The 27,890-nt window shown below is 50.7% G+C and overlaps 1 protein-coding gene and 1 pseudogene across 1 annotated transcript; both read right to left on the reverse strand.

The window, feature by feature from the left end:
- Positions 1-3,199: 3,199 nt before the first annotated feature.
- Positions 3,200-20,919, reverse strand: LOC144100124 (protein argonaute-2-like). The gene is made up of 6 exons (XM_077633158.1): positions 20,806-20,919; positions 15,461-15,990; positions 8,030-10,063; positions 5,468-5,695; positions 4,136-4,488; positions 3,200-3,310 (listed from the first exon to the last, which is right to left on the reverse strand). Exons 1-5 carry the CDS (start codon positions 20,861-20,863, stop codon positions 4,174-4,176), a joined length of 3,165 nt encoding a protein of 1,054 aa, XP_077489284.1. The 5' UTR covers positions 20,864-20,919; the 3' UTR covers positions 3,200-3,310; positions 4,136-4,173.
- Positions 18,009-18,151, reverse strand: LOC144102912 (U2 spliceosomal RNA; annotated as a pseudogene).
- Positions 20,920-27,890: the final 6,971 nt, after the last annotated feature.

The raw sequence follows: 27,890 nt of genomic DNA on the forward strand, positions 1-27,890 counted from the left end.
ACCAGGCAAATTTTTTGTCTTTGACATGCTCTGGCTCGGATTTGTTTCCTTTTGGTCGCTACATTTCCGCGCGTTTCACGAAGCACACGTGGCTGTATGCGAGGCACTCATGAACGACAATGTTTCCAGGATGTAGATGTAGTCTGATGTCTGATACGATGCACATCGTAGCTCCTGTCTGCGCGCGAGTGCCGCGTACGTGTGTTCACTCGAGACATACGTGTCCACCCCGGACATTCGCAACGCGTACGAACTGGTATTGAGTTCATATATGTTCATACGAGGCACATAACTTTATAAATATAACTCTATGTTGCCCATATGAATTCATACGAGACACATATGAAAGAAACCACATGGGATTTTTCGATAGGGAAGTGGCCCAATCATTTGCACTTTTCCTTGGTCCGGTACTTGTGCTGCCCTAAGCAATATGGTAGAGGGGGACGGGGGTGTCAGTAAGGAGAGTGTGCCGTCTAAACTCTTGGCTGAGTATTAAATTGATGGCGCCAATCATCTTGTCGGGTATAACTAGTTTGGTCTAAGGGAGATATGGATGGCACGGTACTGTATGTGTTATCTCTTGAAGCTGCAGCTGGGCTAAGAGGGACGCCATAGCGGCGGGATTCAGATTAATTTCGACCACCTGAAGATATTTGGCATGTTCTTACGTCGGACAGCACACCGGAGATCTTTCATTTCGCCTTACTGCGGCTATCGAAATGCGGCCGAGAGGGGATCCCGCAACCTTGAGTACAGCAGCAGAACGCTCCAACCACACCCGCACCTTGACGGGTCAATCGTCGTATAAAGTGATCACTGCTTTAGCATTAGACTTCGATGACGTCACACCGTGCCAGCTGCGCCTCTGATTTCTTTGAGCGCAGCTGCGACACGCCTCTTTATTCATGTGGAATTACAGACCACTAACAGACGGAGAGCCTATGCCAAGCCTGGTCTACAGCTTGCGGACACACATCGTTCTAAACATTAGAGAGTTGTAGCGTAGCGTGATGCGCTTCAGCGGGGCTCCACTGCGTACGCGCTGATTAGTCCCGATGCGGCAGGCGCGCACGCAGCTGACAGACACGTGGCGCCATCTGGCGCCCTCAGGGCGTTCTGCGCACACGCAGTGGCGCCTGACGGAAGACGATCACGGTAGCTGTTTGCGGATTGCGCTCTCTATTTCCTGCCGGGAATGACCGCGTGGTCTTCAAGCGTCACACAAGCGAGGCCGTCGATCCGTTTGCTGGGTGCGCCGATAAGCGCCGCAGTCATTCTCGGCCGAGCATCTTGAGGAAGGCTGCCACAGTGGAAGGCAGGCACTGCTCCCAGCGCACGCAGTGGCCGTCGCGGCTCCCGTAGAGGCCCGGCTTGCAGAAGCACCCGGTGCGGCAGTCCTCGGTGCAGGCCGGCGGGAGGCTCCGGCGACCGCACTCCAGCTCAGCGCAGGAGTCACTAGCGCAATTCTTGAACACCATGCCCGGTCCACACGGCATGGCACAGTTCATTCACTCGTCGGCCACTGCGACAACGCGCCTCATACGGAAAGTGAAAGTTGGCATCGAGGAAAGGAAAGGCTCAGTAGCTTTCTTGGCGACCCCCAGCATCGTGTACTATGACCTTAATGGTTTGGCTTATGGGGTTCAAAATCCGAAAGCGACTCATGCTAAGAGGGACGCCGTAGTGAAGGGCTCCGGATAATTTCGACTACCTGTAGTTTTTTAACGCGCACTGACATCGCACAGTACATGGGCCTCTAAAATTTCGCCTCCACCGAAAAATCGACCCCCGCGGCCGGGATCGAACCCGCGGCTTTCGGGCCAGCAGTCGAGCGCCATAGCCACTGATTCAGCGCGGCGACCACCATGGAGAATGTATACTTTTGCATGCACTCGATGTTTTTTTCTCTATATGCATCTGGACGAGTGCGTGTTAAAGAACCCCAGGTGGTGGAAATTTATCTAGGGCTCTCCACTGAGCGTGCTTGCTCAAAGTGCTGCATCAACTAGCTGAAACAGCCGTTCAGGCTGCGAGTAGCTGCGACACTTCGGCATCAGGATCAACACCGAACCGACGCAGCTCACGCGCACAGTGCTCGACCCTCCATCTCCAGTGTATGGTAACGTCATGAGGAAGCCGCACGTAGGCGCGTGGGAACTCCAGGGCCAGCGTTTCCACAAGGCAGCTACGACGACCCGCTGGAGGGTTCTCAACCTGAGCCGGTTTGCGCACAAGGACAACTACATCAAGATGCTGATCCGCACCGTCCAGGAACTGGGCATGCGCATCCAGCAGCCGCTTCCGGTCAGCTCGGCGGACCCGCACAGCCGAATAAGTATCCACACGTTGACATTTTAGCGAACATGGCGCGTTTTTCCTTTTGCCTGGCGCATGATCGTGTTAGCTGCATAGCGCCAACATACCAGAATTTACCGTATTATATATAACTTTCATATCCAATTATTTCAGTTCGAATAACCGCCAAGCCGGATAATGGAACGGCAGCCAGGATTTGCTCGTGAAAGTTCTCACTTGCAGCAACTAGCAGCGTTTTAGTGCGAACCTCAGCAGCACCACCAATCGGCCCAATATTGGAAATATATTGGCAAATTTTTATCACAAGAGTGAAACGAGTCATTCCCAAAATTGGCCCGTTTGCCTGCGCTGCTTGGGAAGGGACTACTTCACGAAGTCTAATCAGCTGACCGAGTTTGCGCGGAGATTGACTTTGAGTCTCAACCTTGGCGCATGAAGAAATAAAATGTAAGTATTAACGGGACTGGGCGTTGAACCTGCGGCGGGCGAACAATCAGCTTCGCTCGCCACTGCACGACTGCACTATGCTATGTTCACAGCCGATCATACCTCGTGTCAAAAAGCCACACACACTCGTGTTGTGCATTGCACATAGTCGCCTGTATCAACTTCCATCTGCGGCGCAAACAGATCGGATCAGCTTAACCTCGATCAGAGCTTAACGTGAGTCCAATGTGCCAGCAAAGCGAAACCATGAGCCAACTAGGCGAAACACATGATTTCGGGCGTCTACTCGGTTTAACTACGTTTTAAAACCATATCACTTTTTTAGCATGTGTTGTAGTAGAACAGACTGGCTTCGGCCAACGCTGGCCAATGCAATCGCCAGTGACTGCAAAAAAGAAAACCTCATGCAACGGCCACCTTTTTTTGGCCAATATTTTTTTATTGCAACTTAGTTCCAGGGCACACAAACAGCAATGTTTGGCACCCGCACTCTTCGAACAGCCCATGAAACAACAAAAACAAGAAAATCCTTCTCCTTGCGAGCCTGCAAAAAAACAAAAGTTAGAATTAGTGGCGGCTTGACAGACTTATGCCTACATGGAAATTGTTCCGGCGAATTTCAATCAAAGGCAGTCCGAGCGTCTAACAACGAAGACCACCGATTTGTAATTGCTTATAAGAGGCTCGCGGACCTACAACTCAAAATAAACTGATCATGTATTTCTTGCAAGAAAATAAAGCCCTTATTTCATTGTTTCCGATTGTTTGCAATCGCTTTCGATCGCAAAGAAACAAACCACATTAAAAAATGTTGCCGTAGGGCATTCGTGAAGCGGCGCCCTTTAACATCCATCCCATGCATACGCTTCACCTGCGCGTTGAACACACGACACTGCGACGCCAAGAGGGACGAGAGAAGATGTCCACTTCGTGTCACGTATATCTTGTCCTCTACGTGTTGCGCACATGTCCTACATTCTTGGACAAACATTATGAAAATGTGGAAACTAAGATACTGGCATAGAGATATTCAAGAACGATTCTTCCGATATGCGGGAAAACCTTCCTTTTATAGTGTTTCCATTGCTTGCATCGAGCAGTTAAGACTGTAACAAAAAACACATGAGGAACGCTTTGGACGGTAGCAAAAACGTTAATAGCAAAAAATGCAAGCCTGCAGGCGGGAGGTTGGGGATATATTGATCGTTGTAGTAGAATCTTACAATATATGAGGAACACTGCGCTCATAATACCCTCCCTATACCCTATGTAACACCCTTCCTGCTAATGCCATTAAACGCTTTCCCGTTGGAACAGGCTTTCTCCAGAACTGTTTGGTATGACGTCAGTGGTACGCCTCCAGGCTCACCGTAACCGGAATGCAGGGGCAGCGGAGAACCTCCTCCATTACACGAAGTACATGGAGGCCTGCAGTTCCTGCAGCACCTTGACGGCCTCCACGTATTGGGCAGTGGTCAACACGGCGTCCCCGCCGCCCTCAGACGACTGGCTGACCGCGCCTGACGTCTCCAGCTTGCTGGCGATGTGGTGTTTTGCGCGGAAGGCGGCCAGGTGCGCGTAGTACACAGGGGCCGGGATGCTCACGCTCCTTGCACACCGGGAGTATGTGTGGCACAGGTAGAAGCTGAGCTTCTGCAGGTCGTCCGCGCTGAAGTTGGAGTCATCCCACACGATATAGTAGTGGGCCGGCCGGCTGGTACCCTGCGGGTGAGCAGAGGAGTACATTTATACACTTGCGAGAATTCCGAGTGCCGTGTCGGGTTGAGGCGCGCGTCGTATCGTGGTGTGTGGTGGTGCGGTGTGGTCTTGCTTGTGGTGCGATGTGATGTGGCGTGGTGTGTGCGGTTTAAATACGCTTATCTTACTAGCACACATTACGTGGGAAGGAGAGTGTTTAAACGCAATATACAAAAACCGGCAGTGCCTATGAGCACAGCACGCGCTCGCCCTGCTTCTAATGCTGCATGCACAACATGTTTCTGGCTTTATTTGGATTTAAATGCCCTCGAGCCATTAAATACCGTGAATAACTATTATTTCCTGGTTGGCTGTCATCAGTGCATTGGTCGGTCATCGTCATCTATGTCGCTGTCCCGACTTCGGGACAGCTTAAAAAACGAGGCATACAGGCCGACGCGACTATTTAAAAAAAATCAATTTTTTGGCCGTTTTTTGAGACTTCAAAGCCGCGTCCCGTTTTAACGTACGAGCAACCAGGCCCAGCCGAACATCAAGCGCTTCTCTTTTCACCTAACCTTATGCGTTCATTGTTTCAGTAGACGCCACTCCCAAAATAAACGCTAATGACCACATCCACGTGAGAGCATCATTCCGCGCTGGCCCTAGAGGTCCCCCTTGCGCAACTTCCGATACCGCTTCCTCAAGGTCGAACGATGACGTCACAGTCACTCACTGCGCTCCTGGTGGCCTCAACGTGAAGTGGAAAGCTTCCGTCACGGTCTTGCGTGCAGGCGATCTCGGAGGCCATGCTTCCGTTTTCTAAAGATGCGGAAGGCCTCTACCGCAGGCGCTCCTGGTATTTGTAGCGCACTAACAACGCGACGCGACTGTGGCGACGCCGGCGCCCGGACTATTTCCTCCGCAAATTCATAAACGAAAACACCGTGGACCATTTCTTCCCGCTCACAATAGCCACAAGAACGGAGAAGACGTCGCCTACCTGGATGCCGAAGTGGCTGCAGAGGAAGAAGTCGAAGTCCAGCGGGTGCGTGACCACCGAGTCTACGGTCGTGCCTGGTGGGACGTTGCGACACTTGCCCACGCCGTCGCGGCCGTTGGCGGGCATGAACCTCGTGTGATGCCGCTTCTGGACCACGATGAACGTCAGTGGTGGCTCGTAGGTCTCGGTGGGACACATTTCCGCACACGCCAGCCGGATGGCGCTCACCTGAGAGATTGGAGAGCGGAAACAAAGAAAAACTTGGTCGGGGATTAAAGGCCATTCGACGAATCGCGATACATACTTGGTACAGAATGTAAACAAAACACTTTGGGCCTTCACGAACTATGCTGTCCTATCTTACACAATTGCAGTTTGAGAAAAACTGTACGGCGAAGAACAGCGTTTTTTTAGCAATGCGGTTATCGGTAGTACTCTGGTTAAAGGAGCAGTTTCAGCTACCGTTCAGTTCAACGGAAGTGCAGCTTTTCCAACTGACGCTGAAATGAATAACAGTCGGCTGCAGTTACTCGGCACACTCCGCTAAATTGAGTTCACGGGGTTCACATTCTGGTTCACGTGATCGGTTTATACATAGCTCTAAAAATTGATTCCCTACTTCACTCAACCAAAATTTCCGTGCAAGGTTGGCTTTTGAGTATGCCGCTAGTGAACAACCACACAGAGCCAAGAAAATTCAGTAGAGGAACGTCCGGCTTCACCGCTCAGCCGTTGTTTTCCTGGTACCACTTCGCGGCATTTTTGTTTCTGGATACGACTAAAGAATGAAGCCGCTTTTCCCCGCAAAAGAAACCCCTTCCAGTCAATGGCGCCAGCTGGTTTTCACGAACCTGCAAGGTGGACAATGCAGCGAGCGTGGTGACAATGACAATAGTCTTTCATGTGAGGGGGGAGACTAACCCCTTCCTTTTGCCACTTCCTACATGGTTACCTTAGGAGGCTCATGAGAAATGGTCTACGCCATTGGCTGCAATAGAGTCCTTTCAGGGGGAAAAGCCGCCTGGTTCTTAGTGAGACTTATATTAGCCAGGATAGCAAGATGTGGCAGCCGGAAATGCCGCCCACTCGGCCGAAGCAGTGGGTCAGTAGACTGGTCTAACTACAACCCCTACTGAGCTGAGATCTCAACAGCAGGTGGCGCTGCCTTTTATTACCCGTGCCACACGCGCACTAGAAATAACCGCAGATGTTTGTAGCCTTAAGTTTGCCTATGCCATTATTTTCGGAGCTGGCAGTACACGTCGAGGTTTAATGACATTATTATTGACAGATATATTTACATTACAGATTCGCCACTATAACAGAGGAGATTACAATCAAATAAATGACGAACTTCAAGTGTTTTCTGATAATATCCTGGCGCCATCTTTTCAAGACAGGTCAGTAGAAGATAACCGCAGGTTCAATTTAGAGACAAGATCGCAGAAATAGTAGCCAAACATGCCCCGCTTATCACGCTATCACATCATAAATCTAACCCTTGCTTTACAAGAAAGCATCAACGAATGAGAAATAGAAAAAAACGGTTGATGTACTTTTACTATATGATTTTTTTATTTCTAAGCTATGTTGTACAAATTTCAGTATTTGACCCCCCCCACCCCTCACACACACACACAATGCCTCTCCTGAGGACTGTAAGGTATCTGTAAATGAATAAATAAATAAATAAATAAATAAATAAATTCACGGTGATGATAACGCCTTCAAGGGAGTAAAAAATCACCTGAAAATAAACAGTGTCAATGAGCCAGTATCTCAGAATGTCATTCAAATATAATATAAAAATAAATTTGTAGAAAATGCCACTGTGCTTGCTTGACAACTTGCAAAAGTAGAACTCGCGTGCCAGCTAGCTCACAGGCTAACAGTACTTCGGAATTGCTGGTAAAAATGGTGCTCTTTATGAATAAACCATTATCCACAGGATAGTAACTTCTCACAAAAAAAGTTGCATATCTTTCTGCATGCGGAATGGGGATAAGAGTATACACTGCTCGGGCGAATGAGTTGTGGCGAACTCAGTAGGTCGCAAACGGCAGTTAGTATGTTTAATGCCATTCAATACGAGTACGTGACACTGTTCCGATGGCGTTAAAACTTGATCACTAAGTAATTAATGACATTAAACATGACCTTGTGGCACTGGTATAGCACCTCTAACTGTCGTTCAGTTCAACGGACGGTCAACTGCACAGCCGGTAATATCGCCCGAGCGTAAAAGGGGTGAGACACGGAGCGGGCACGCACAAAACCCAACCACAAGCCTCAGTCTTGGATGTTTACCACCTTTTGAAGAGAAACGATCAAGCTGACGTCAACTAACACCGAGAAGACGTCTCCAGAAATGAATGTCCCGAATGTCCTGAAATTATAGCGCTGTGGAGATCTATTCGGTGCCGTTACGTATATGCACAGAGAGTCCGCTTGTCATAACACAAAAGGTTATCCAATGACGCTAGCGGCATTGAATGCGGTATAGCTGTCTTAACAAGATGAGCGTTTAGTGGGCACAGTATTGTAGTAGGCGCAGTTGCTTACCTCATGGTTACGGACTTCCAAGAACTGCCCCTCGCTCACTCCGTCTCTGTAGAAGACGATCCGCTGGGGCTTGTACGTGGTGGTGCGGTAGAAAACCATTAGCAATTCCTTGATCATGTCCTTCAGGTCCTTGATGATTTCCACACGTGCCTTAGCCTTGTAGTCTTCAATCTGTACCCGAATGGTGGCGTGAAACTTGGACGGTACAGGGTCTAGGCTTCCGACGCACGCGGCGATGGATGGCCTGATCTTGTCTCCAGGCGATGGGTGCGACACGTCTGCTCCGATGACGATCACGGGACAATGTAATAGCTTTGGCTTCTCCTGCATCAGGAGACTATTGTTGATGCCGCCCATCTTGGCGTTGATCTTTTGGCACAGGTTTTGGATGAGCGCTGCATTACACTTTTGGATCACGTTGTTGTCCAAGATGCATTGTGTGCGCAGGGAGAGCTCAGTCTCTGCCACCTGCTTGATCTCAGCGTAGTTTGTGGCTTTTGTTATCACAGCCACAACCATCTCCAACTGCGGGTACTGCTGGCGCTGCTCCATGAGAACGGTCCGCATGGGCTGGCGGTATGTGTCGAACGTGATAACCGCAAGCGGCTGCGCAATGCGCATGCCCAGTTCTTGGCCGATGCGGATCAGCATCTTGATGAAGTTGTCCAGGCAGTCTTTGTGCGCGAAGCGGCTCACGTTGAGAACAATCCACTGTGTCATGGACATCGCCTTGCGGAAACGCTGCCCTCGGAGATCCCACGTACCGTCGCGTGGCTTGCACATGGTGTTGTTCTCAAAAACCAGAGTTGGCGGGTCGAGCACTCTGCCCACAACCTGAGTGGGTTCGGAGTTGATCTTGACGCCGAACTCTCGCAGGTACTTCTCCGAGGTGCTGACCATGTCGCGCACTGACTGACGAATCTCCAGGAAGCGCTTGGCTGGGGGCTTGGCCGTGCGCTTGATCATCTCGGCGGTCTGAATCTCATCGAGTTTCTTCCGACAGTGCTGGCCTTCGGCCAGCTCGCACACCTCCAGAGGAATGTAGACCGGATGCGTCGGGCTGCCACTCTGCACGCAAGGGAAGTTCGGGTACGACAAGCGCCTGTAGCGGCTCTGGAAGTAGTCGGCGACGGAGATCTGACTACTTTCTGATTCAAAATAGATGTCCTTGGCAGCTTCCCTCGTGATCTTGACCACTTTGTACTTGCGCGGGTAGGGAAGGTGCGTCACTTTTACGCGGATTCCTTTGAGCTCCCTATTCAGCCGCACGTACTGGTTGTCGCGCAATGACCGTAAGTCCGCGGGTGTCAACGCCCGCCGGCTGTCGCTGAAAAACCTGCACATGAAGTCTACCAGTGGAAGCGACTCGTAGAATGCTGTTGCTGACATGTCGACGTTAAGCATGGGCTTCCATTGGGCGGGTCGAACACTCGTGTAGTAGCCAAACCACACCTCCCGGCCTCCTCCGAGGTCATTGTACTCGTTGGGTCCCGGCGGTCTGAAGAACGAGCGTCCAACCGGCGCAAGGTTGATCGAGGGGCTGTGCCTCAAGACGATGTCGATGGCCTGGAGGACTTCCTGGGGCACAGTTTGTACGCGCTTTTGGAAGACGCCATGCAGGGCATCCAGGTTCACGGTGGCTGCATACTGGATCTTGATGGTAAACTTCTGGCTTCTCTGGTCTTCTTCGAGGTCGACTGTGAATGTCCGCTCGCGGAAGTTGAGCTGACGGCGCGTGTACAGGTTCTTGCGGCCATCGAAAGCCGGGATGCAGTTGGCCAGGTCTTGCCGGTACTTCTTTACTAGGAGCTCGATGACTATCCTGTTGATCTTTGTACTGAGGCATCGGTACTTTTTCTGCTCAGGAACCTTGGTCTCCTGGGCAGTCTCCGATGAGATGTCGACGTCGTAGTGGTAGACGCTGCCGGTCGGTATCTCAATGCTGAAGTGGTTGGCAAGAAGTTGTATGGTCCGGCCCAGCTGGCCGTGGGCGGGCCGCCGCGGGAAGTGAGAGGGCAGGGTTCGCTCGAGCTCCTGCACCGTGATTGGTGGTAATTAGAGCAGGGCATGAAGAAGTAAGTATGCACGCACTGTTTCGTGTGTTGAGCGTCACACATGTTTGGCCGAATGGTCTTCGATCTACACTACAGTGCAGGACCGGTTCCGGTGAGTCTTAACGGGGAAAGCCTCCTGCACCCCGTGTGTTGTAGCGAGCCTATTAAAGGACGGCGCTTGAACATTAATATCCTCCCCTGAGAATGTTTTAAATGTTTCGTGCAAGCGAAGTTATCTGCAGTCAATATCTAAATTTCAGCGTCTTCTAGCCTTTCTATCTCCTTTCATCACTCTTTTCATGCTCACAGGTCGGCGCTCTTTCAGCCAGCCCTACCCACTCGGCCCCACCGCCGGCTGCAGACGCGTTCGGGAATTTTCCCGGTAATGGGGGGGGGGGGGGGGGAGGGCTTCCTGAACCGCCGAAACGACACTTATTATTGGCAGCGGCCACAATAGCTGCCATACTTCTGAATCTAACCGACAGACACATCTGAACAAAAATACGCAGGAGCGCGAGGCGGAGAAATGCACGGGCGTGAAAAAGTCGCTGTAAGGAGCTCGCCAACCTTCGCTCGGGATTGTGGGTTCTGCGCTCAATGTAGGAATATATGGTTCAGGTGTTTATGACGAAAGCTCGTAGTACTTGAGCGAGGTTATGTACACGGTTGGTCAAAAGTTCCGGGGCCACAGGGCTTGCTTCTTTCATCGGTATATCGCGGCATTTAAGGTGCGATTAAAGCTATCAAGGTTCGCAGAGTATATAATGATACCTCTTCCGCCCTCTACGGATATTTTGAGTCTTTGGGTGTGTCATGTCTGCCTGATTATACAGCTCAAAAGCAGACCCTATGGCCTGGGAACTTTTGACCTACCCTGTACTTTCCTCGGAAGGTATTTCAAAGCCTTGTTCTATCTTGAGCACATATTACAGGGACGATCGGGTCGATTGCAAAATCAAGGAAACGGACTGCGTGGTTGTGGTGTACATCAAAAGCGAGACAGTAAGTACTAGTTCTTTCTGTGCCTTAATTTATTTATTCAGGGAACCCAGCCCATGATAGCGCAAGAGCTCAAGTATTTCTTCCATTTCTTCCAAGGTTTCTGAACCACTCAAAGGGCAACTGTGGGCGAGTTTGAATGTTTTAGACGTGGTATTGTGTTCCTATTCGCATAACATTTCTTGGGAGTCAATTCTCTGTGCCTTTAAAAGCGTTTTTCAAAATCCTGAGTAGAAGCCCTTTAAACCAGCAAAAGCAAAGAACGCCGAAACTAAAACTGGGTTTCTCCCAAAGAATGACGTCAAGGTAGAAGCTTGTCATGCATACATTACTGTAACAAAAACTTTCGGCGCGTTGACTGACTAAACTGGAGACTGTAAGCGACAGACCACTGTTTGTGTGAAATGACCAAAAACAAAGGTCTTCATTTTCTTCTTCTTGCGCAAACTCCAAGCAAATATCGAAGGGCATGCAGCTGGTGACGTCACACGTGCAAGGTCGCCCTCAGAAATCGTCCCGATTGGGGCGACAAAATTGGAAAAATTTAATTATTCGTGCTGAAACAAACCGACGCCCGGCGGCGAAGCTCGGCACAAGGAATTACCGTGGAAATTTCGGCATTCGTGGAGGCCAACAAAAGACGCCGCAGCTGGCCATTAACAGCGAAAGATGAACAACATTCACACGAATTTTTCTGTGAATTGAGAATGTGCAGGCGCGTAATTTATAAAAATCAACAGCTGCAGCCCAAGGAAACATCAGTTCGCCAGAGTGGATGTTTGGGCTCGACGGTGCACCATTTCACTTCGAGTAAAAGAGCATTTAACGAGTGACTAAAAAAGACAATGCACTCACCGCGGTGGCTCGGTGGTTAGAGTGCTCGGTCACTGAACCGGCGTTCCCAGGTCCGAAACCGACCGCTGCGGCTGCGTTTCGATGGAGCCGAAACGCTAAGGCGCCCGTGTGCTGTTCGATGTCAGTGGACTTTAATGATTCCCAGGTGGTCGAAATCATTCCGGAGCCCCCCACTACGGCACTTCTTTCTTTCCGCTTTCACTCCCCGCCCCTTTGTCCTTTCCTTACGGCGCTGTACGGGTGTACGCCGATATGAGAGACAGGTACTGCGCCAATTTCTTCCGCCCCCCCCCCCAGAAAATTTAATGTGGATTTGCCCAATAATATTAATAATTAATCGGTTTTTGAGAAAAGGAAATGGCGCCGTATCTGTTTCCTATACCGTTGGGCACCTTGACCGCGCCGTAAGGGAAGGGGAAAAGGAGGGAGTGAAAGAAGAAAAAAAGAAAGAAGTGCCGTAGTGGAGGGCTCCGGAATAATTTCGACAACTTGGGGATCTTTAACGTGCACTGACGTCTCAAAGCACACGGGCGCCTTAGCGTTTACCCGCCGCGGTGGCTCAGTGGTTAGAGCGCTCGGCTACTGATCCGGAGTTCCCGGGTTCTAACCCGACCGCGGCGGCTGCGTTTTTATGGAGGAAAAACGCGAAGGCGCCCGTGTGCTGTGCGACGTCAGTGCACGTTAAATATCCACAGGTGGCCGAAATTATTCCGGAGCCCTCCACTACGGCACTTATCTCTTCCTTTCTTCTGTCACTCTCTCCTTTACCCCTTCCCTTACTGCACGGTTCAGATGTCCAACGATATGTGAGACTGATACTGCGCATTTCCTTTCAACCAAAACCCATTAAAATTATTACCGTTTTGCCTCCATAAAAACGCCGCCGCCGCGGATGGTTTCGAACCCGGGAACTCCGGATCAGTAGCCGAGCGACCTAACCACTGAGCCACCGCAGTGGGTCAGAATTCCGGCATAAAACAAAACTTTTAATACAGCCAAGGTTTAAGCCTAGAATCGCTTGATATCAAAAATGAAAATTTTCTTCCGCGTGATGAGTTTTGGGATCTAGTAATCATGGAAATATTTATTTTGAATTCACACGTACTGTGCTACATAAAAAAATCCGGTTCGGCGCATTGTATTGCAGTGTATTGTATTGAGTTGTACAGCGTATAAGCAGCTAAGGCTATCATCTTTAACGTGCACTGACTTCGCACAGCACACGGGCGCGTTAGCGTTTAGCCTCCATAAAAACGCAGTCGCCGCGGTAGGGTTCGAACCCGGGAACTCCGGATCAGTAGCAGAGCGCCCTTACCACTTAGCCACCGCGGCGGGTTGGATTAGCTCGGCTAATCCAGGATATACAAAGCGAAAAGCTAGATTGAGATCTCCACTGACCCACGGAGCCGTTAGCTCGCGTTTCCTTTCGTGAAAATGAACGGTCTTTGCAAAGTTGTCAACGCCAATGAACTCTATGAACGCCGCCGGCTCACTATTTTATTTGGTTTTTGAGGAAAGGAAATGACACAGTAACCATCTCACTGTGGTGGACACCCGTACCGCGTCGTGAAGGAAGGGATAAAGGAGGGAGGGAAAGAAGAAACTAAATTTAAAGTTGGATTTTGAGGAAATGTGCTGCGGTGCACAGCGGCGGAACACCTGTGGCTTGGTGCTACTAGTGGCGCATGCGCAGTAGTGAGTAGGGATCGAGAGAGAGAGAGAAATGCGCCGTGTGTCGTCATTGCTCCTCGTGCATGCGCAGCACGGCTCTCCAGGAATCACGCGAAACTGCTCAACCTGCGGCCAGTAAAGCTTCCACTATAAAAAGAATTTCACACGTTAGCAACACAACACTCGGCCACGGGTGCGTAAGTACTGGCCCCAAAGGCTAAACTTGACGAAGCACCAATTCTTCGAGCCACCCTTTATCCAGGCGACGACTGAGGCCCTGAACCTCACAGAAGAAACTGTGAACATTGAAAATTGATTTTCGGGAAAAGGAAATGGCGCTGTATCTTTCTCACATATCGGCGGACACCTGAAACGCGCGGTAAGGGAAGGGAAAAAGGCGATAGTGAAAGAGGAAAGGAAGAAATAAATGCCCTAGTGGAGGGCTCCGGAATAATTTTGACCACCTGGGGATCTTTAACATACACTGACATCGCACAGCACGCGGGCGCCTCAGCGCTTCGCCTCCATCGAAACGCAGCTGCCGCGGTCAGGTTAATAATAATAATAATTGGTTTTTGGGGAAAGGAAATGGTGCAGTATCTGTCTCATATGTCGTTGGACACCTGAACCGCGCCGTGAGGGAAGGGATAAAGGAGGGAGTGAAAGAAGAAAGGAAGAATAGGTGCCGTAGTGGAGGGCTCCGGAATAATTTCGACCACCTGGGGATCTTCAACGTGCACTGACATCGCACAGCACACGGGCGCCTTGGCGTTTTTTCTCCATAAAAACTCAGCCGCCGTGGTCGGGTTCGAACCCGGGAACTCCGGATCAGTAGTCGAGCGCCCTAACCACTGAGCCACCGCGGCGGGGCCGGTCAGGTTCCAACCACTCATCTAAATACGGTCGTTACGTCACAAACTTTCCTTTTAAATTTCGCCCACTCGCCTTGTCTATCTCATTGTTGACCAAGGAACCCATTGCGGTTCCCAAACGTTGTTCTCTATCTTGACTTTCTCAGCGGCTAAATCTGATGTTTCACTTCCAGAGCGCCCTATACGTCAATCACTAACACGATGCTTGCTACCCACAGAACTTTTTGTTAGTAAAAGCTAAGCCCTGCATAGTCGGCTGCAATTCGAGAAAGAAGCGACGGATGCCCTACCAAGGAAGCCTTGCAGCCAACGGCGTCGGCCGATTCTCCGGACGCCGCTCTCAATCTGATTAAACGGTGGTTCATCTCCTTTCATATGCCACTCCCTGAGATGTCACGCAGGTCCAAGAGGATTGACTAACCATGAAGTCATGAGAACCAGTCGACGCCTTTGGCTGCAGGGCCTCTTTCAAGAGGCATATGCTGATTCGTTCTTGAGTTGTATTATACTGGGGTTTGGTTCTCGTACCGTGTGTGCAAGTCGATGTTTTGGAAAGGTGATGTTTCCTCTTGCCTTGAAACTAACAGTTAAAGCCCTTTGTAACGAAGCGGTTTATAACGAAACAACTGATATAACGAACAAATTATGATTGCACGTGGAAGCTCAGCCAACAGGGGCTATAATGAAGCTACGCTTACAAAGAAGTTATCGCCGGAAACTTTCAACTTCGTGGTAAAGAGATTCAACCGTTTTAAAAAGGTCCAACTCTATATGGACCGCTGGCATAACAAGCTGCACAGCATGGTTTATAACGAAATAATGGATATAACGAAGGAATTACGATTCCCCTTGGAAGCTCGGTCAACACTGCATATAACGAAGTAACAGCCGCGAACGAACTTTCTACTTTGTTATAACGAGGTTAAACGAGCTACATGCCATGGCCCAAGTTGATGCCCTTTTCGGAAAACAGTACGCACCTTGATCCTGACATCGTCGCCTGGAGTGGCCTGGTCTCCAGCTTCGGGGGTCCGCTCTGTTACCGCAACGGGCGGCGTACATGGTGGCGACGGTGGTAGGGCAACTGCCGCCGGCTGACTGCGACTCACGGCGGCTGCTGCGGATGCAGGCCGCGGGCTGCTGGCCGCTACCTTGGCGTCACCTGCGGCGGCGGCGGCCCCGTAGCTGGGACGGTAGGCGCTGGGCTGAGCGGGGGGCTGCGCGGTGGGCTGAGCTCTGGGCTGCGCGGTGGGCTGAGCTCTGGGCTCCGCTGCAGGGGTCGGGCCGCGGCTGACGGCGCGCGGCTGCGGGCTGGGCGCAGCGCCCTGCTGGAGTGCTTGCGCGAACGACACCCGCGACGGACCAGCGGGCGACGGAGCAGGAGCGGTGGCACCGGCGGGCGACGGAGCAGGAGCGGTGGCACCGGCGGGCGACGGAGCAGGAGCGGTGGCACCGGCGGGCGACGGAGCAGGAGCGGTGGCTTGATTGCCACCGCTGGCCGAAGGCACCACTGCGAGCCGAAAATGCCCGTTTAACGTAGCGTTGATACATCTGCTGCGTTTGCGATCATAGCGATCGTTACGACACGCATATATACACCGCCGAAAGCTGAAGACTGGACAGCCATCGCCGGAGCTCCGTTGGTAGAGCACCGGACGCTAAATTCAGAGGTAGTGGGTTTCGGATACCAACGGCGGCATGTGGTTGTTTTCCGTCTCGTTTATAATCAATTATCTTTAAAAAGTTTCGTTTTTTTTCCATGGGGGTTTAACGTCGCAAAGAGAAAGACAGAGAAAGACAGAAAGGCAGGGAGGTTAACTAGGCAACACCCGGTATGCTACCCTACACGTGGGAAGTGGAACGGAGGGAGAGACAGAAAAGGAAGAGAACAAAGGGATATGATAACTTTTCCACGTGTCCGTCGGCCGTTACTTGCAGGGTACACAGGGCACACACTGATTGTTCACAATCTTGCACTCAGTCCTGAGTCCTTCAAGCACTTTAAAGGTGCCTTCAAAGCTGTCCTCTGCGATGAAGGCGTACTCCAAGGACCCAGACTCTTTAACAAGTTTTTGCCGTATTAAGCCCCCACGGATGAACACCACATATTATTAAAAAAAACATCCCCTATGCTTCTTGGTTCGGTCACTGTTGGCATCTGTCATGTATGTCATAACGAGCACCACTTGTCCCTTCCCTTGTCTGCTCAACAGTAAAAGACAGATGGTATAGAGTACCTAGTCGAGGGTTTGACGGTATGCCGTCTGGTCAGGTCAGCAGAATGAATCTTCGGTTTACTGACCATGTGAATGTGGTCAGCTGACATCAGCTAACATATCTGACATGGTCAGTGACCGAAAATTCAGTATACTGTGGACGAGAGCATACGTCGCAATAGCCGTCCCAACTAAGACGCTGTGCAAGCCGACATTGGCATGCTCCGTGACTACACACGACTAAACACGCAGCGCCCCCAAACAGCGTCGTATACCCTTTGCACGGAAGAACTGAGTGCGAGGACCTAGTTGTCGCACAGGGTCTTAATTTTCACACAAATGTGATCAGCCCTCCCCCCACAGCAACGAAGAAGGAACAAATGTCCCGCCGCGCATTCAATATATTTGCGACACACGCGCACGCTTTCCTTCTAGTTGTATACTTGAGAACAAAAAAAAACAATTTTAAATTTAACTTCGCTAACCCTGGAATTCAGCGAAAACAAGGACGCTTGCTAAGCACCTGAGGCTCGTCCACGGCAGCGCGTGCATGGACAGCCGTTCTACAGTACGTACCCACACGACCACGTGGCTTAGACGTAGTATCTCATAGTCTTACACCCCCATCAAATGTATTTAGGGTCAAAGGTGAACCCAAATGTCACCTAATGTCAAAGGTCAAAGATCAAAGGTCAGCGAAAGGTCATGGGTCAAGGGCAGAGGTCAAAAGTTCCACGCCATAACTGTACCACGTACGGTCATACATGGCTAACGTAGTTGGGCTGAAGGTCATTGGAGGCCATTCTCCGGCCTATGCGACGACTGTTTTACCAAACGTGGTGAAGCTTTTCGCTTCGTGTTCAACTGCAGTGACTTCTTTAGTTTCCCTACTTTTAAAGGGATGCCCGTTCCTGCGTTCCGCGTCGTAGTCGGTGTAACATATGCTACTTGACAGGTGGCGTGTTACTCAGTGTGACAGGTGACGTGTTGGCAGGTAGCAGCAGAGCGAAGCGCCACCTGACACGGCGAGAGGAATGGACAGCCGGAAGGCGGCTGCTACGGGACGATGCCGGAGGGTCGCTAGCAACGCAACAGGAACCTGCCAAGCGGTAGCAAGCGGCTTGCGAAGAGCTGCGCTCAAATTCCGATTTACCGTCTGTTGTAATGGGTCGTCTGTCTGTCTGTTACTGCCAGGAAGAAGGAAAGTGCACAGGCCTGCTCACTGGCTCAAGCCGAGCCACAATCGCTACCACGTGCAGATAGTAGGAGAGTTGAAAGATGGGACAGAAAGACAGGATAGTAAAGACGCGCTAAAGACAAGGCCGATCCCAGAGGTAGTGCAATACCGGGCCAACCGGTGGCGGGAAAGAAGCATCCTTCAAACTCCCCGCCACATTTCCAAAAATAAGTCCAACTTGGACCCGTAAGAGATACTCCACGGGTCCGGACAACTATAATGGGGCATCAATTTTTTTTTCATTTATATATCAGGCGTAAAGCATGCACCTTTCGTACCGCGGATAACGCTTGCTGTCACGGAGAATGTCAACACATGCTGGTTGTGGGAAACGTTTCCCCAAATCCCTGCCTTTCCTCGAAATCGACGGAGTCCAGAACATCGTCAACGCCAATTGCAGTGATCACAATGAACGCGGCGGTGGCGGCTGAATGACGTCATAGCTGTCACGTGGTTTCTCCTCGGTTCAAGGTAAAACTCTCCTATACGGCGAAGCAGCTACGCAAGGTAGTAGTAAAGCATTCCCTTCACAGGAAGGGGACGATTAGATGGCTGCCCGGCCCTATTGAGCTGCGATGTAGGGGCTGCCGCACATGTGGCGAGGGCTGCTTGCCACCGGGGGCACCTGTTGCTAAACCGTCGTCATCGCTTCAGATGAGGCGGCTGTTGCGAGTCCTTTCTGCCAATCTTTTCTCTCAAATATCGTTTAACTCTCCAAATGTCTGCCCGTAGCAGCGATTATCCTCACGTGGCAGTGATTACCTGCACGTGGTAGCTACTGTGGATCAGCTTGAGCCGGTGGGCGGGTCCGGGAACTTTTCTTTCTTCCCTAAGTCTCAACAACAACAACAAAACCCTGCCACTCATCGCACCACACAGCGGGACGCCAAGCTGTTAAGCCGGCTTGATTTCATCCGGCAGCCCCATAGAGTGCGCACTCTTACCTAGAAACAAGAGACACGCAGTCGCGATAAACAGCGACCACAATCCAGGGAAAGACAGACCTTTGCTGAAAATTGAAAATTGGTTTTTGAGGAAAAAAAAAAGACGCAGTAACCGTCTCGCATATCGCGGTGCACACCTGAAGCACGCCGTAAGGGAAGGGATAGAAGGACTGGGTGCAGAAAGGAAAAAAAAGAGGTGCTGTAGTGGAGGGCTCCGGAATAATCGTACATAATAATATCGTACAGCACACGGGAACCTTTGCGTTTCGCCTCTATCGAAACGCTGCCGCCGAGGTCGGGTTCGAAACCGGGTACTCCGGATCAGTAGCCGAGCGCCCTAATCACTGAGCCACCGCGGTGGGTAATCCGGATAGCCCAAGCAAAAAATGCAGTGGAAACAGATTAATGACGCTCAAACGCGATACCCGAAAGACGCGGGCTCGATCCCGGCCGCGGCGGTCGAATATTGATGGAGGCGAAATTCAAGAGGCCCGTGTTCTGTGCGATGTCAGGGCATGTTAAAGAACCCCAACGTAGCCGAAATTTCCGGCGCCCTTCACTACGGCGGCTCTCATAGCCTAAGTCGCTTTGGGCCGTTAAACCCAAATAAACCATAAAGAAATCGTAAATGCGCTTAGGGGATTAGGGTGCGGAGCTACGGAGGTGTTGCTATGTACCAAGAACGGACTAAAACGAGACGGCAGCGCTCGGAAACGTGCCGTGGATCAAGGCACTCATCAAGCGGAAGAGCGTTCCACAGCACCTGCTCCGTTTCAGGTCAGCAGCATGGCCGGAACACACAGGCGCACGGGCGACGCGTGCAGAAGCGCGTGCTCGAGGAGCGGCGAGACGCACAGTGCGCATGCGCAAGGCGAACGTTCGGCAATGCATTCTCGGCAGGAACGCGCCGCCGGTCACAAATGCGCGGCTTGGCTGGACCCCCTTTTATTAGTTCTATCAAAAAAAAAAAAACGACGTGATGCGAAGCGACGCGATCCTTTGTATTGGGTTATGCGCTTCGGTCAGGTATTTCACGTAATCTGTTAGCACTGACGTTGGTAGCATCCCTGGATGTTAGTAATTTTGTTCACTGCGAACACATTCTGTCGTAGAGCAATGCTACGGCTAGGTCATATTTTCCCTAGACTGCAGCATCAATGCAAAACGTTGGTGGTCTTAACAAGAGATACTAATATTAATTATTTCGAAAGAGTGCATTGTCCACAACGCAGGTTTTAGCTTGAGCAAGCTGAAGGCTTTGCCATTTCACTAAGCATGCGCGCTTTGTTCGAACAAAGCAAGGCTCTTCACAGCCCGAGGGCAACGCGCCCATTACCGGCGTTGCATATGGCGACACTGTAAGAACCACGAGGACCGGAGATGCGCAAAGGGCCGCGCGAACCCGAAGCTATTGCGACGTACGCAATCCAAACGCTACTTCACATACAAGCGGAAACGCTATTGATTTCTGTCGCCACGGCGCACAAAGCCGTTTCGAGCCATCGCGGCGGGGGAAGCGGCCAGAGTGAAGAGGTTCCAAAAAATATCTAAATTTTTTCGCTGCAACGCGCTGCTCAATCGCTATATTCGCTCAGTCGCTTGCACGTGAATCAACCTTAACGCGATATAAAGGCTCTCGAGGTCGCTTCGGCTCAACCAAACCAGGCATTTTTTTCTTCTCCCAAGTCACGGTCACTCAGGTTCAAATAAAAATGACGGTGCATGATAGCGAAAACAAACGGGTAACGAAGCTCTTGAATTTCGTTCAGCCTTCTCGCAAAAATTTAATGCTTTAGAACACAATCATCCTAGCGCACGAGGTTAGGCCTAAATCGACCAGCATGTGATGACGCCAGATGAACAAAGGGATCGAGAGCCCAAACGACAGCGGCGGAGGCCACAGAACCGAAAGGAAATTCGCTACGCACCTGGAGGTCCACCAGCTGAGTCGTTTTTCTTCTTGTCTTTGCGTTTTCCTTTCCCCATGTAGATAGCCGGCCACAAACACAAATGGCAATCACACGAATGGACGTCTTGACAGCCTGCCGAGCCACTAGAGAAAGGCAAAAAGGCTGCGCTGTTACTCTTTTATAGTGATCTTTTCCGCTCCGTGATTCGCTCATATGCTTCGCCACGAGCTGCACGTGTTCCGCCGTCATTGGCTACGCTTGGAAACGTCATGCGCGTGCCGGCGCTTCAGCCTCCAAGAACGCATAAAGAAAAAAAAAAACTATGGAACCAAAGAAAATCGTCGTACGATACCGCGTTACTACAGCTCCTTATGGCAACGCAAAGTCCCGGCGCGTCTCGAACACGCGCGCTGTGGAACTCGAAGACAACAAGTGGAGGGGGACTCCGCTTCGAAACCCAAGTAGTCCTAGAAGCTGCTTTGCCGAGAGGGTCTAGTTCGGAAAATACATAGGCGCATACCAAGGTCACGGGCGTACAAAGTGAGAAAATGTTACGACCGCTGTTAGCATTCATTTCCCATTTTGTGCAAGTCCGTGGTTTCAGCTCAGAGATCCACATGACTGAGCCACCAGAAAGCGGCGAATAAAGAACTGTAGCGATTTGTCAACATTTCTGGCTTTTACCTATGTCTCTATGTATTTGTTAATGCATCCGTTTAATTCATTTTATTCCCACGTGCTAGCGTGATTAGGCGTTAGGTGCCTTAGCCAGAGGACGTGGGAACACGCCTGACAGCGACGGCGCCGTTTCGATGTATACGCGAAATTATTTAATGAACCCTGTGTGTTCGAAGTTACTGCAGTACCCCCCTATACGACGGCCACGTTTGACTTCAACCTGCGTTTAATGCTGGCTATCAAATTCAGGCAAAGCGCCGAGTAGAATGGCAATGCAGTCGCCACGTTTCACTTGATGAGCGCGAACGTCAAGTGTAGTTTAAATATTTAGCTTAAACGCTTGTCGTTACCTAGTGTTCGGGAAAGAGGCCACGCTGAGTCGAACACTGCTGCCTACCACAGCAACGCCAGCATCAAGGAAGCGCCACGTGACAACGTTTAGCCGCCGCGTTGGCCCAGTGGTTACGGCGCTCGGCTGCTGACTCGACAGACGCGGGTGTGATCCCGGTCGCGGCGATCGAATTTCAATGGAGGCGAAATTCTAGATGCGTGTGTACTGTGCGATGCCAGAGCACGCTAAATAACCCCAGGTGGTCGAATTTTCCGGAGCCCTTCACTGCGGCGTCTCTCATTGTCTGAGTTGTTTTGGGACGTTGAACCCCTCAAACCAAACCAAACAACGTTTTCTTCCTTTTTGTGATGTTAGGAACGCTAGATGATCATGGAACTCCGTTACTGCAGCGTTGTGCTGCCGCCACACTCTTCATGAGCGCTTCTGATCGAATGTCGTGTAGTTCGCAAAGCGCTGAGACCTGATGCCGCAGCGCTGGGCTTCGAAAAGTTGGTTTTGAAGAAAGGAAACGGCGATGTAATTGTCTCGCTTCTCGGTGGAACAATCCGCTTTCAAACCGGCGCCCGTTCGAAAATAGAAGCACTGGTATCACTGTAGCGTTTTGCTACATTAGGGTGGTGGTTACACCTTTATTGCCACAGAATGGAATTGATTAGTTGGGGCTGGTGCGAGGCAGTGTGGCCTCCAGTCGGGGGCGCGGCCTCTTGAGCTCGCGTGATGATGGCCAGCTGCGTTGTTTTCTTGAACTGGCCAAGAGCTTGTCCCATTCCTTCGTCGAGAGAGGTGGCAAGAATGTCATCGAAGAGGGTGGGCTATCGCATTCGGGCAGTGAGCGCGCCCTCCGACCCGAATTTCACGAGGGACGGGTTGATCTCCTTTCATGACCTCACCCATCAGTTTAGACTGGAGAGGCGTGCTTATGCCCCTCCCCACAAATTGTTAACAAAAGCGCAGGAAGTTACCTGACGCCGACTGCAAACACGCTCCCTTCTGAATCTGACAGTGCTTCCCCTCAAGGACCCCCGGCCAGCACGACCCAAACTGCCATAAATATGGTGCAAGGGCCACATACGACCACATTCTGTGAAACTGCGCAAATGATCCGCTTCAGGCGGAGTTGTTACCATTTCCTTTCCCCCGAAAACCAATTATTATTATTATTACAGCTCCCTTCTCCCAAGCGGTGGGACGCCGCGCTGGTGAGGTCGGATCCCAAGATTCAAGTATGGACATTCCAGCGAGCTAATGAAGTCGCCGCTAGCCATGGGCTAGCGGCCATTTAGTATGGCTCCTGCAATCTGTTCTCGGCGCAATAAATGTTTTACAGTCCAATCCATGAAAATTGAAAATTGGCTGTTGGGGAAAGGAAATGGTGCAGTATGTCTCAAATCTCGGCGGAAACCTGAACCGCGCCGTAAGAAAAAGGATAAAGGAGGGACTGCGAAAAGAAAGCAGGAAGGAAATCCAGTAGTGGAGGGTTCCGGATTTATTTTGACCTCCAGGGGACCTTTATATATTACATTTGGTTTTTTGGGGAAGGAAATGGCGCAGTATCTGTCTCGTATATCGTTGGAAACCTGAACCGCGCTCTAAGGGACGGGATTAAAAAGGGAGTGAAATAAGAAAGGAAGAAATAGGTGCCGTAGTGGAGGGCTCAGGAATAATTTCGATCACCTGGGGATCTTTAACGTGCACTGACATCGCACAGCACACGGGCGCCTTAGCGTGTTTCCTCCGTAAAAACGCAGCCGCCGCGGTTGGGTTCGAACCCGGTAACTCCGGATCAGTAGCCGAGCGCCCTAACCACTGAGCCACCGCGGTGGGTGGACCTTTAACGAGCACTGAAATTTCACAGCACATGGGCGTTACCTCGTGTTCGGGAAAGAGGCGCCGCTGGGTCCAACAATGCTGCCTACCACAGCAACGCCAGCTTCAAAGAAACGCCAGGCGACAACGTTCTCTTTATTTTTTACTGTTAGGACCAATATATTATGGTTTAATACCGTTGCCGCAGCGTTGATTTATTGCTTTCATTTTGACGTTAGGAACGCTACATAAGGGTGGAACTCCAATGGCGCTGCATTGGGCTGCCGCAACACCCTTCCAGACCGCCTCTGTTCGATGCCGTGTAGTTCGCAAAGTGCTGACACCCTATGCCGCTACGATAAATTTTTTGAAAAAAGGAAACGGTCCCCCTATCCTCCCTTCCTCTCCCCTCACCTCTTTCATTTCATTTCTCAATTCTGTGTGCTATCTTTTCTTTCCGCCGCCCCAGCTTAGGTGCTTCAGTATCGACGGCAGATGCAGGGGCTAGCAAAGACCTTTTCCTTCCTTTTTACTATTATTTTAAAGAAAAACCACTACCACTAGAAAGGAAACGGCGAAGTAATCGTTCGAACCCGACCGCGGCGGCTGCGTTTTTATGGAGGAAAAAGGCTAAGGCGCCCGTGTGCTGTGCGATGTCAGTCCACGTTAAAGATCCCCAGGTGGTCGAAATTATTCCGCAGCCCTCCACTACGGCCCCTCCTTCTTCATTTCTTCTTTCAATCCCTCCCTTGTCCCTTCCCTAACGGCGTGTTTCAGGTGTCCAACGATATATGAGACAGATACTGCGCCATTTCCTTTCCCCAAAAACCAATTATTATTATAAGTAATCGTTTTTATGGAGGAAAAACGCTTAGGCGCCTGTGTGCTGTGCGATGTCAGTGCACGTTAAAAATCGCCAGGTGGTCGAAATTATTCCGGAGCCCTCCACTAAGGCACCTCTTTCTTCCTTTCTTCTACAATGACGCCAAAGAAAGAGCGGCGGCTGCTTTGAACTACATGACTTCACTGCTTTCCCTTCCTTTCTTGTTACAGCGAGAGCTCTATCTATGAAGTACCCCGATGCCGACCATTATGCCTGCTCATAGACACGGGATCATCCCCTGCACATGCCTCGCGCTACTTTTGTCGTCTCTGAGTAGGGCCTGCGTTCACCCGTGATCATATGACAACGCTTTGATCTTATTCGCGACAGTGCTCAAACTCTGACTTCATCAAAAGGGGTCTCAAGTGATTCGAGCGCAGGTGGAGAGCTAAATAAAGAGGGAGAGAGAAAAAGAGCCTGGCGGCCTGTTTTATACATCGTTTTTTACAAAGGTGAGAAATCAGCTTCAAAGGTCGTTGTTTGCTTAGTCCATCCCCATCGAAAAATCTCACATATATGGGTCATATGTGTCTAGCCCATACGTGATTATGGAACATGTGTAATACGTGCCCACATATGCGATACGTGCCTATATGTCATACGTGTCATAGGTGTAAATCTGTTGGGAAAAAGAAACGCTGGGCTGGAATTGAAAAGATGGAAATCATGAACTAGCTGCCATACAATATAGGAAACTAAAAAATGCAAAAAATGTACTGGGCAAAAAATAAATATATCGTGATGAACGTGACTCGTACCACCACCCTTCACATCCGTATCGCACTACACTAACCACTACTTCACCACGACTTTTTTCTTTCTTAATTGATCCACTAATCCACGACGGCCACTTTGAACTGTTGTGTTATTTTTGTATGAAAAAACTCACGCTGTCCTCTCCATTACTTTGCAGCCGGTGTGTAAGACGTGAGGAGCAGAGGTTATTTTCCTCTTTTAAAGAATGAAACTAGAGAAGTGGTCTTCCACTGATACTGTAAATCTTGATGTGCACTGCGATAAGCATTGAAACAGGTTTTTCTCACCGGAGAAGTATTTTTTCCTACACCCGGAGTTCTGCTAAAGAAATACCCCTGTTATTCGTTGCGTAGCTTTACAGCGGTTCAACAAAGCAGAGAATGCCTTATCTACCGCCAACTAATCGTGTATTCAACTACATTGAAAACGCCGAACCAGAGACAGCTTGGGTAACCAGTGTTCAGAGCAAGATAGAGGGCACAAACAGAGAAACAAGGAGAATATTGTGTGAAATAGGCCAGGCAAATTTTTTGTCTTTGACATGCTCTGGCTCGGATTTGTTTCCTTTTGGTCGCTACATTTCCGCGCGTTTCACGAAGCACACGTGGCTGTATGCGAGGCACTCATGAACGACAATGTTTACAGGATGTAGATGTAGTCTGATACGATGCACATCGTAGCTCCTGTCTGCGCGCGAGTGCCGCGTACGTGTGTTCCCTCGAGACATACGTGTCCACCCCGGACATTCGCAACGCGTACGAACTGGTATTGAGTTCATATATGTTCATACGAGGCACATAACTTTATAAATATAACTCTATGCTGCCCATATGAATTCATACGAGACACATATGAAAGAAACCACATGGGATATTTCGATAGGGAAGTGGCCCAATCATTTGCACTTTTCCTTGTTCCGGTACTTGTGCTGCCCTAAGCAATATGGTAGAGGGGGACGGGGGTGTCAGTAAGGAGAGTGTGCCGTCTAAACTCTTGGCTGAGTATTAAATTGATGGCGCCAATCATCTTGTCGGGTATAACTAGTTTGGTCTAAGGTAGATATGGATGGCACGGTACTGTATGTGTTATCTCTTGAAGATGCAGCTGGGCTAAGAGGGACGCCATAGCGGCGGGATTCAGATTAATTTCGACCACCTGAAGATATTTGGCATGTTCTTACGTCGGACAGCACACCGCAGATCTTTCATTTCGCCTTACTGCGGCTATCGAAATGCGGCCGAGAGGGGATCCCGCAACCTTGAGTACAGCAGCAGAACGCTCCAACCACACCCGCACCTTGACGGGTCAATCGTCGTATAAAGTGACCACTGCTTTAGCATTAGACTTCGATGACGTCACACCGTGCCAGCTGCGCCTCTGATTTCTTTGAGCGCAGCTGCGACACGCCTCTTTATTCATGTGGAATTACAGGCCACTAACAGACGGAGAGCCTATGCCAAGCCTGGTCTACAGCTTGCGCACACACATCGTTCTAAACATTAGAGAGTTGTAGCGTAACGTGATGCGCTTCAGCGGGGCTCCACTGCGTACGCGCTGATTGGTCGTGATTCGGCAGGCGCGCACGCAGCTGACAGACACGTGGCGCCATCTGGCGCCCTCAGGGCGTTCTGCGCACGCGCAGTGGAGCCTGACGGAAGACGATCACGGTAGCTGTTTGCGGATTGCGCTCTCTATTTCCTGCCGGGAATGACCGCGTGGTCTTCAAGCGTCACACAAGCGAGGCCGTCGATCCGTTTGCTGGGTGCGCCGATAAGCGCCGCAGTCATTCTCGGCCGAGCTTCTTGAGGAAGGCTGCCACAGTGGAAGGCAGGCACTTCTCCCAGCGCACGCAGTGGCCGTCGCGGCTCCCGTAGAGGCCCGGCTTGCAGAAGCACCACGTGCGGCAGTCCTCGGTGCAGGCCGGCGGGAGGCTCCGGCGACCGCACTTCAGCTCAGCGCAGGAGTCACTAGCGCAATTCTTGAACACCATGCCCGGTCCACACGGCATGGCACAGTTCATTCACTCGTCGCCCAATGCGACAACGCGCCTCATACGGAAAGTGAAAATTAGCATCGAGGAAAGGAATGGCTAAGTAGCTTTCTTGGTGACCCCTAGCATCTTGTACTATGCACTTAATGGTTTGGCTTATGGGGTTTAACATCCCAAAGCGACTCATGCTAAGAGGGACGCCGTAGTGAAGGGCTCCGGATAATTTCGACTACCTGCAGTTTTTTAACGCGCACTGACGTCGCACAGTACATGGGCCTCTAGAATTTTGCCTCCACCCAAAAATCCACTGCTGGGCCCGGGATCGAACCCGCGACTTTCGGGCCAGCACTCGAGCGCCATGGCCACTGAACCAGCGCGGCGACCACCATAGAGAATGTATACTTATGCATGCACTCGATATATTTTCTGTTTATGCATCTGGACGAGTGCGTGTTAGAGAACCCCAGGTGGTGGAAATTTATCTAGGGCTCTCCACTGAGCGTGCTTGCTCAAAGTGCTGCATCAACTAGCTGAAACAGCCGTTCAGGCTGCGAGTAGCTGCGACACTTCGGCATCAGGATCAACACCGAACCGACGCAGCTCACGCGCACAGTGCTCGACCCTCCATCTCCAGTGTA

The sequence above is a fragment of the Amblyomma americanum genome, chromosome 8 (genome assembly GCF_052857255.1).
Source record: "Amblyomma americanum isolate KBUSLIRL-KWMA chromosome 8, ASM5285725v1, whole genome shotgun sequence".
Lineage (NCBI taxonomy): Eukaryota > Metazoa > Arthropoda > Arachnida > Ixodida > Ixodidae > Amblyomma > Amblyomma americanum.

Bases quoted from the DNA above. Each gene is read 5' to 3' on its own strand.
- LOC144100124 (XM_077633158.1), bottom strand. From the start codon at position 20,863: ATGGGGAAAGGAAAACGCAAAGACAAGAAGAAAAACGACTCAGCTGGT. The intron at 15,991-20,805 runs GTGCGTAGCGAA...TTCGGCTCGCAG, and splicing joins CTCAGCTGGTGGACCTCCAG to TGGTGCCTTCGGCCAGCGGT. The intron at 10,064-15,460 runs GTGCGTACTGTT...ATCACGGTGCAG, and splicing joins GCGACGATGTCAGGATCAAG to GAGCTCGAGCGAACCCTGCC.